This window comes from Cebidichthys violaceus, unplaced genomic scaffold, assembly GCF_023349555.1.
Source record: "Cebidichthys violaceus isolate CVI_PGR_0920_01 unplaced genomic scaffold, fCebVio1.0.p SCAF_4, whole genome shotgun sequence".
Classification (NCBI taxonomy): domain Eukaryota; kingdom Metazoa; phylum Chordata; class Actinopteri; order Perciformes; family Stichaeidae; genus Cebidichthys; species Cebidichthys violaceus.
Genome location: NW_027176594.1, coordinates 13,302,662 through 13,313,217, shown reverse-complemented (window position 1 = coordinate 13,313,217; position 10,556 = coordinate 13,302,662). Strand labels below are relative to the sequence as shown.

Genomic DNA, 10,556 nt, shown 5'->3' with positions numbered 1-10,556 from the left:
AAGGAGGGGGTTTAGCTGTGCCCCCCCTCACAATCCTCGCCTCCAGATAGATGCCCCGAGATGTGTCCCCAGGATGAAAGCTGCACAGCTGTCACACTGAGACATGTCTCCGTCTGTCCAGGCTGATGCTGGACGTTGAGGAATGTAGCAATAGGTGTGTGTATGTTCCATCTCTATGCAAGAAAAACACTGGCACATTCGTAGCCAAGTACTGACACGGAAACTGTAACTTCCAAAAAATTATTTTTTATTCTGAAGGACCAATAAAATTATGGCAAATATTTACAAATAATTACTTCTTAGCTTCACATTACAGGTACATAAATGGAATAATTCACCAACAACAGTCACTCAGGTGGACGGATGGACATGTACACAGTATGAAGAGATGCATCAAGCAAACTGCAATTTAATATTTCACAGTAAACTTAAACCCAGGGAATAAAATTATGATAATATCAACATTAGGAATATGAAAAATAAGCATAATATCAAATTTAACATTTATTTCCAGTTTTCTGAACAAAATTGGTCACAATTCAGGAACAAAAAACCAGCCCCCCCCTCAAAAAAAATAAAATAAAAGGAGAGAAATCAAGTGATATGATATCTTTGGCAAATTCGCACTGCAGTAAAATACATTCAAATATTAAGACAACACGCAACACACAAAGAGAAAAAACACCAAGTTTTGTTTGCAACTACTAGAAAATCGAATAAAAAACATACACATTTTCTTAAAGAAGCATTTCTTTTAACTTTTTTTTTTTTTAAATCCTCCCATCCAGAATATTTGAAGGCATTTCTTTATCTTCATTTTGTGTTTGTATCTGTAAGTCTTTTCTGCTTTTTTTATATGTGGGTTTTTTTGTACAAGAATCTATTATTTAAAACAGGCATCGCAGGCTTTGGTGAATGTTACAGATATGTTTTCTTTTTGTCGCGTTTTCGAAGAAGCGGAATCGTTTAACCCTAAATTCGTCTTTGCATTCGGATGTATTTCTTTCTTTTTTTTCTTAACGAAACATCACAGATATAAATATCTCTTTAACACCCCAGATAGGAAGCCATGGACACAAAAAAAACTCCAGATTGTTACACGAAAGGCCACAGTAAGGTGAAAAATCATGTTATCTATTTTTCTTTTCCTTTTCTTTTTTACTTTGATTGAAACATCTGCTTAAAAAGCACAGTTGATTTTTGTAGGCTGAGTCCTGTGTATGTCTCCTCTTCCACAGTTGAATAATATTAAGATGTACAGAACATTGTAACACTTCAGTATGAGATCTGTCCAGAGCCTAGTTATATCAGCAAGCATGAAACAGATTGTGCCACTAATTGCTGTCAAGATGTGATGCTGAAATCCCCTCAGGTTTCACAGAGGCAGTAGCCATCTTCATGGATTTCATATTGAGACACAGTCGGGCGGTGCACACTCGCTGAGAAATCATAATAAAGAAAAAAAAACTAATTTGCATTTATTTCAGTTTCCTATTTGATTTTGGAGCTGGGATAAAAAAACAACAACTCAGGATGCGATCTGAATTTTCATGGACAGTAAACTCGAAATGAACGTCTGTTTGATCTGAAACCGGTGTTTCTTTGTGTTTTTTAAACGCTCTACAGATACACAAGGAAAAAACTGAATTACGAGATGCCATCTCGCAGAATATTCTTGGCCAAATAAAGAATACCGGCAGCAATGTTGCCATTGAAATGACCTCACTTTGGCACCCTGCTTCATTCCTGCGCAGAATGTCTGACAGGACAGTGTGAGCATCTCGTCTGAATAGTCAGAGAGGAAAGTAAGAGAGGGACATGGGGGGAGGGGGGGATAAGAGGGAAAGAGGGATGACTTTTTTTTTTAAGAAGGTCACAGGCCTGAAATCCACAGAATACTTTTAATATTCCTAATCCTGGTGGTGTGGCAGTGCTACAGGAGGGGAGGGGGAGGAGAGGGGAGGGGAGACGAGTGCGTGAGATATGATGAGATTAGGGCCGGGGGAGGGAGGGGAGGAGGGGGAGAAAAAAGACGGGATGAGCTTCTGATGGCACAGCAGGTTTGCCCTCCCCTGGGGAACACATGGGCCACGAGAGGAGGGGCGATCCCCACTCTCCGCAAAGGACAAAGGGAGGGAGAGAGTTTGTGTCTGTACTTATATTTATGTGTGTGTGTGTGTGTCTGTGTGTGTGTGTGTGTGGCCTCTGCCCGCCCGTGCTTCCTACAGTACCACCCACAACGACAACCCCCCCCTCCCCACCACCTCTCATCGCTGCAGTCAATGTCATGGCTGCCAATCGAAGACGATGGCGGCCCAATGAGAGCCCCGCTCTCTCTCCCCATGTGAGCCAATTAGGTCAAAGCAATGGCAAGGCAAGCTGTGTCACTACAAGATGCATAGTTGAACAAGTAATCCTGTTAACTTGTGGCTGGGCTTCTTGGCTACGCCGGAGAAGGAATCTGGGCCCCGTTTGGTGTCGCAGCTTCTGGCGAGCGGACACGGGAGGCACGGTTGGATTCACCTCCTCAAGGAGAACGACTCCCAATCAATATGTCGTCATGTTTACAGTAATGTGTGTGTGTGTGTGTGCGTGTGTGTGTGTGTGTGTGTGTGTGTGTGTGTGTGTGTGTGTGTGTGTGTGAGTGAAAAAGGGTGTAATTCATTTATAAGAGGCTCTGGTTGAATAATAATACAAAAAAAGCAATATTAATGAACAGACTTGTAACATGTCTGTCACTTACTTGGCGTTTGTATTTTTGTGCCTTTTTTTCACTCCTTGTCTAGCCAGTGGGTCCTGTTTAGCCCTGATCCGAGGCTGTACATCACGTATCACGGCCCTGCATGGATATTTATCCAAATTTGTAAATTTCAGTTCGAAATTTCAGTCACTCCAGAATGAATGTTTGTACCAAATATCAATCCATGAAATAGCTCTTCTATTGAGAGCTAAAAAAAGATGGGAGCATTTCTATTGCCTCTCAACGGCTCTCAACATGGCAACGGCTGAGCTGGTGGCCCACAGCTAAACAGTGATAAAAGCGCAAACCAACCACAGAAAACTATGTTGACAGAGCTAACAGTGTCAACCACCGTATGAAAGCAGTGATTACAACACACGCAGAGAGTGAGAGCGACTTCATTCTCTGTTCAGGTTGACATTCCTCCACTATATCTTTACATAGCAAATTTTTGGCCGCTTTATTAATGCTCTGAATCCCTTACATTGCATCTTTTAAGTAATTTAACGACAGGAATCCCTACTTTGCTCGTTGACTCAGTGCTGCCACTGGTGGCTGGAAGCTAATAAATTGCAGCAATAATAGCAATTCAAACTGCTATCTCATTTCTTCAGGCTACCAGAGGCAGCACTGCTGAGCATCGCTCGTGTCGCTGAGCGAGGAAAGCGTCCTGGGCCATCTATTGATTTTACATTTGCTTCCCTTGACTTTACTAAAAATAGGCCTTTCTTGGAATGTATTTAGATTTGTGTTACTTTCCAGCCGCATGATGTCTTTTGCAGATTGTTTGCATCGAATGAGTTCAACATTACCCTTGTGAGTCTGTGATTGAAATGTGTGTGCTGAGTGAGTATAGGGTGCCGGATCAGGGCCAGGTCCTGTTATCAGAGCTCACTGGTTGCTACTTTCTCGTGGAAGGCTTCATATAATCGACAACCCTGCGTTGTCATGGGTAGCGTTTTTGTTTGTGTGAGGAGTTACAGGGAGGGACGCAGATTCTTGTTTAAGTGATGCGTGGTCAGTCAGGGGGGTTGGCAGGGGCAGGGGTGGGGGGGTGGGTGTTGACATATAAAACTAAAGGCACTGTCCTTGTTTTCAGCTGGTGTGGTTCAGGTTCAATAATGCCTCAGAAGGATCAAGAGAGAAAGACAGAAATAAGGAAGGGCTCCTGCTGCGGTGCACGCCAGCAGCACAGCGGGCTAGCCGACATAAGAACCTGCTTTAGAGACGTGTGCAGCACAACTTTGAAGGTAAATAAAGGATAAAAGGATCCACTCTATCACTATTTCAAAAAAACCCAAAACAACAAAGATTTCGAAAACTAACAGCTTCGCTCAGTGTTCATAGGTGTACGTTTATATATAGCTTTATTTTCATGTCTCACGCTGCAGATTTGGTGCCTTCAATCTGTTCGCTAGTAAAACTACACAGTAGCAATGAAGCGCTACGGTCAGCCACGCATACCAAAAATAAAACAACAACAAAAGATATGTAAACATTTGCAGACGATGGCTAAAACAACACCACACATTTCTTAGTCTTTTTTATCATAAAGGAAGCTTCATCACTAAAATCTAAAATGTGAATAACTGAAATCGCTATCGACATTGTGACTTCTCTTCTCGTTCACTGATTACTGTACAAGTCTTGTATGGACAGAAGTGAGACAGGAAGCTGCGTACAGGTTCAGGGGAGATATTGCCCTCTCACGAGATCAACACCGTGGGCCCTCCAAAAAAAAAAGAAGCACATTTTAGAGGGGAAACACACTGATTTCAAATCAGCGCCGAAGGGCAAATCTGTCTGCTCTGTCTGTACGTGATGGGTAAGGCCTCGACCCTGGTGTCATACATTGTCACAGCGCAGAACTGATGGAGGAGACAAACAAAAATAAAACGCTTGTTTTTTTGTTTTTTTTTCACGAAAAGCAATGCTCTTATTGAAACAAGGATGCCAAACAAGCTGAAAGACAAGCACTCAAAAGGGGGAGAAGAAGAAGAAGAAGAAGTAATGGTTCTAAAGGGAAGTCAAAAAAACAAAATGGCGCCTTTTAAATGATGATTGAGTCTCTTTGTGCTTTTGTAGTTAGTCAGCCGATCCACTAGGGGGGGCCCATCTTTGGGGAGTTTAGAGAGAGAGAGAGAGAGAGAGAGAGAGAGAGAGAGAGAGAGAGAGAGGGTGCCGCAGCTTCCTGGCTATCAATATTCAGGAAGCAGATAAAAATGGCGTTTTTGTTTTTATTTAATGGCACCTGCGTCAACTGTTACCAGGCGACAAACTATAAACAGGAAACTCAGATCATATTTATAAACAAGGACTTCTTGAACGTCTTTTAAGATTTCATATTTCACTGCATCATCATCATTATCATCATCATCATCATCATCACTATTCTAGCACAACAGCGTGACACATATTATAAATCATTAACAGGCATTCACTCTCATCACGGAGTGCAGCGCAGAAAAGCTTCTTAATATATTACTCTGTGTCTCCTCCCATTATAAATAGCTCTTGATCCGGACTGCGTCTTGGCTGGGGAGGTGGGATAGCACCTTCCTGTACGACGACTCTCCCCGGTGGGTTTTTATTTTGGTCTGATGTGAATGTGTTCACTGTCCATTTGACAGTGGAGGGCTCAGATTTTAGGCTGTGCTTTTGCTGAAAGGCCCGTCCGTCAGTCAAGGGCACTCACGGCCACTTTGAATGCGTGAAAGCGTGGACGTTAGACGTTCTGTGATACACACTGGCATCTGGCTGCAACCACCGGAACTGAGCGTTCGACTGAAGCTCACCCCGGTACAGCGATTCATCCAATCGTAGCTCGGCGACCGTAACTAAGCACGGTCGGCCCGTCAAGCTTTGGATTTCTCCACATGTCGAGGCGGTGTGCACGGGGGCTGTAGTAAGAAAGATACTACTTATCTTCGAGCCTTTTTTCAAATCCCAAAACAGAAGAGCAAAGGTGGTAATGACAGATTAAACTGTAGGCTGGATTTGCAAAAGCCTTTGCGCCCGTTTTTTAGTCTGCAAAATAGAGAGTAGCAGGCTGTCTACTTCTGTCTGAAAGGATCCATTGTTTCAAAAACCTCTACAGTGTTGATGGTATCATTGTATACAACAGAAGGTTTGACAGGCAGAGCAACAGTAGCTCATGGGGGCGGGGCTTAGCGAACGGTCAATTGTGAAACTGACTCCTCCCAATTGAAAATGGCGGTATCCCATTAATCGAGCATTGTGATCCCAGGGGAAACTGTTGCATCTACAGAAGAGAGACTAGAATGGTAATGATATGGGTGATTTTGGTCTTTCAAAGTTATGGGAATTGGATTGTCTTTACTTCACCGTAGCATGGCATAGAAAATTGATTGATTGATGTCGGGGGCATAAAAAGACACTGTTTGAAAAAGCAATTTTGCTTGAATCGACTCAAATAATTTCCTCAAAGAATATTTTTTTCAACCTGAAAGTTTTAGTCACCACTTAGTCCACTTACTTCTTGGATTTGTAGATGATAGGTAAAAGACAAGACAGGGATACCAAAGCCTTGATTTAACATAGGAGGGTCCAAATTCACTTGCTTCTGACCATTTCTTCATCCTATATCAGTTATTGACACTGTCAAGCCTGTGTCCTCACAGTGATGTCATACCCATACAGCTTGTCTTCAGCCCAGCAGTGCGTTTGTCGGCTTAAGTGTCAGTCAAAGAAGATTCAAACTTCACTGACGTCAAAAATTTGAAATCTTCATCCTCATTGTCGTCCGTGCGTAGGCAGGTTTGTACTGTGCAGTGCTGGTGCTATCCGTCCCATTGCCCCCCCCCCCCTCATCCTCGTCATCTCTTAGTAGAAGGGGTCAGTGGCGGTCATAGGCGGAGGCTGTTGCAGTGGCAGCAGGGCCTGCCCCCCGTGATGTTGCACTGTAGTAGTACGGTGACCCTGGGGAGAAACAGGGATGCAGATCTTTCAGTCAATTTCTCTTGAAAAGAGACTAAAACATTTTTTTTTATGAGTCCAGTTTATTAAAACTTGGGTATTGTTTTTGTAGTTTGGGCCTCAACAGGTGTGAAGTGGCATTGCAACAAAGACAAAGACAACAGTTAAACCAGGTTCTTTATAACTTTGTTCATACAATTTTGGCCACTTGGGGGCAGAGTAACAAGCTGTAAACACACGTTGACATATTTTTACCTTACAAAGTTCCCTATTGCCTACAAATCCGGTAGATACAGAGCATTCATTTGTAGTCGTGCCTCTGGCCACCCGATGAATGTAAAGGCACAGTCACACCAAAACCAACATCAAAGAACTAGCAGCAACAAACGTCAATGTTGTGTCACCTCACGTAGGCTGTGTCTTGTCCAAAAAGTTGCACATGAACACACTGTAAAGACTACAGCCAACAGCCAATCAGCGCGTACGTAGTGCACCTGTGTGAGAGAAACTGGCAGTGCGTATTCGTCATTTAGAAAGGGAAACCGGGAGATCATAGGGTTGTGGATATACAAGCCCTTGTTATGATATGTTGATTGCCATTTTCACACTACTTTCACTCACCACTTTATTCAAAATGGCCATGGCATTGTGAAAGTATCCGAAAATGATCAGAGCCTTTTGTGTGTCTTGAGCTATTACTCATGTTTCTTTCCCTGTTGGACTTCTGCAATTGACTTGGCGAGTTCAATCTTTATTATATTACTGATCAGGTAATCAGGTGCCCTCTGGGTCTGAAAAGTGAATCCAATACGGTAGTGCCTTGAAGTTGCGTTCTCTCTACTGGCCATCAGGGGGCGACTCCTCTGGCTGCAAAAAGAAGTCAGATTGTATAGAAGTCTATGAGAAAATGACTCTACTTCACTCTTGATTTATTACCTCAGTAAACATTGTAAACATGAGTTTATGGTCTCAAACGCATGATGTTCATTTAGTAAATTATGGTCCATTTAGAGTCAAATGGACCATAAAGCGGAGTATGCTTTAGGGCGGGCTTACTGTGATTGACAGGTTGCTACCACAGCGTTCGGTCTGGAAGTTGTTTGTGTTTTCATCTTACAACTTTAACCCTTTCACAGTGTGTTTTCAGTTCATGAAAGTTAATTGTAACATTTTGGTTGCCAAAAAATGTCTTATTCAGCGGCCAGTTGTTCTTAGCTCCACCCTCTCATGTCACTTCTGGCTGCGAAAAGCCAAGGTGACGTCGACCAAAACGCCGAACTCTGTGTCATCGATTGGGATGATGGTTAAAATGACAAAAATAAGGCTCTTGTAATAAATCTGAATCATCCTTCAACTACTTTGGGTTACTGGAATATAAACTGTGGAATGAGCAGCTTCAATTTTCTGTGAAGATTATATTTTACTTTCAATATGAGTAGTTAAAGGCAGTGAGGAGATGACATGGGCTGATGAAGCTAATGACAAAAAATACCAATGAAATGAACTCGGTCTACTTTCTGACACTTGTCTCGTCGTCTACCACCTTCTCTCTCTCTCTCTCTCTCTCTCTCTCTCTCTCTCTCTCTCTCTCTCTCACACACACACACACACACACACACACACACACTAAGTGACAGTCTAAGCTGACACACTGAGTACAGCTCTACTACTGCTGATCCCTTGAGTCTATTCTCTCCTCAGGGAGGAGGTCAATTCAATACTGTATGTGTGTGTGTGTGTGTGTGTGTGTGTGTGTGTGTGTACGTCTGTGTGTGTGGAGGCTTGTGATTTTCTGTGTGTTTAAAGGTGAGTGAGACGTACACACCTGTCTCTGTCACTTCCATCAATCAGCCGGGCTGTGTGTTGACAGGTTATGTCTGTCCACAGTCCAGGTAATCTCAGGAGGCTCTTTGGGGAAGTGAGGCATTAAGCCGGCCTGACAAACTATTTAGTCTCAGTCAAGACTTCAGACGCCCTCCCTCCCCTTCTACCTCTTTCTTTCATGTTATCACCTCTACTCTCATCCTTCCCTCTACATTGCTGCCATCAATCTTAAACCTCTCAGTGTCTCCTGATGTGCATCTTGTCCTCATGTGATCAGACCAAAGTTTCCCTTCGGTCCCCCCCTATTCTTTCTATGCTTTCGCTGCACCTCTGTACATGCACCTGAGTTGTCGCACTCTTTCTCTGCTTTGTCTTTCTTGGTCCACCTACCTTGCATCTGTCCTGCCTGGCTGGTGAAGAGGCTGGAGGAACAGCCGATTTCCGTCCCTAGAAGAGACCCATAATCCTGCTGGAACACTGGGGACAGACGGGTGGAAGGAAGTGGATTGAGACAAGAGGGAAAGGGTGTGGAGGACACACTACAGGTCAGCGCAGCACTGACCCTTCTCACCTGTTGACTTTTATTACACTGTCCCCCGATGGCCGTTTCACCTTTAACCCCTAAAATGTCTCCCTAGACAATGACTTTGGGTTCATTTTTCTTCTTTTCTGATTGATTTGCGACATTATTCACCATGATATGGTAAAATCTGACGGTATTATAATGTCACATTGCCCACCCTTAGTGCTGAAGCAGAAAAAAAGTTTTACGCCACAGTGCATGTATTCATGAAAAAAAATCACTCAATAGTGGTGGATGGTGCTGTCACATCTTTTTTCAGGTTGTCTATATATATATAAAAATATATGTATATATTAACTATTGTAGTAGTATTGTAGTATTGTAGTCCGGCAGATTACTGCTCGTGGCAGTTTGGTTCAGTCTTAATCGTTAATGTAAGGGTGACTACATTCAAAATTAAAAATAACTGGTCAACTTCGTACACAATAACTGATGAAATCCCCACAAATCCCGATATGCAACACTGATGATATGCAGATAAATGTCAGTTAATCTGTTCCTTCCATTCTCACTGTCTCTTTTCCCATTTCTTCGACCCCATTCACACCCCAAATTGCCTCTTTTTTTTTTTTTAAACATCCTTTCACAGAACCATTAGTGTGTCTATGCTGTATTGTACTGTACGATACAATACAGACAGAAATGTACTGTAGTGGGAAAAAAAAAACGGAACAGTGGAGCATGAAAGATACAGCGTATTACAAGAGAATGTTAGAGAGGTTGGAACTGGGCTGTGAGGTGGGATGAATAGGAAATTCATTGATATGGGATGCACCTACCTAATAAACTGGGGTTGGGAAACCTCCAAGATTCGTTGTATGTGGAATACTGGGGATGGGAATATGGACTTCCGGAAAAATCTCCACCTGAAAGCAAACACAGAACAAGAAAACAGCATATTTAGAAACAGCAGAGGTTGAAGAGGATGATTCTGTTTCTTTGACTTTGTCCTTGAAAAACAGGATGCCAAACCTTTTACTGAGCTTTGCTTTTTGTTTTTTAGCTACCAGCCAAAAAAAAAAACAATGAAGCTGAAGTTGAGAGCTATATTTACACTTCAGGGTGTCTTTTTTTATATTACTGTCTTACGAATGTCTGAAAAACCTGAAAAAGGTGACCATAGGTCAAAGTATCCCATTTTTTTTTTACTGGAGTGGTGCAGCTAGAATATTCGTGCTGTATAATCAGAATGGAGTTATAGTAAAAGCTGTTAATAAGGTGCTGAAATGCTTTGACAAACGGCATTTTGCACCTCATTAAAAGCTTTCAGTATCACTGCAGGCTTTACCTCTTCGGAACACGACTGCAACGCTCATATCAGGTGTGCATGTGAAAGAGACGACTGTGTTTGTTTTTAAATGACAAAAGTTATAGTTTTGGTTTGGAGGACTTTTTTTGCTTTCAACATTGAGCTTCAAGCTCCCCGTTAGCTTTCAACAGAACGGTTTGCAGACCGAGTGACTCAAAGAGGAG

At 42.6% G+C, this 10,556-nt stretch overlaps 1 protein-coding gene across 3 annotated transcripts in view; it reads right to left on the bottom strand.

Moving 5' to 3' along the window:
* Positions 1-255: 255 nt before the first annotated feature.
* The window catches only part of pax5 (paired box 5), a 38,232-nt gene continuing 27,931 nt past the window's right edge, over positions 256-10,556 (bottom strand). For 2 of the 3 annotated variants that reach the window (XM_068727185.1, XM_068727187.1), the window contains exons 7-9: positions 9,863-9,949; positions 8,891-8,977; positions 256-6,679 (exon numbers count right to left, since the gene is read on the bottom strand). In XM_068727185.1, the coding sequence (XP_068583286.1) occupies positions 6,597-6,679; positions 8,891-8,977; positions 9,863-9,949 (257 nt within the window). In that variant the 3' untranslated portion in view covers positions 256-6,596. Of the gene's footprint in view, positions 6,680-7,456; positions 7,544-8,890; positions 8,978-9,862; positions 9,950-10,556 lie in introns of those variants that run through there. The other variant, XM_068727186.1, reaches the window with a different exon arrangement.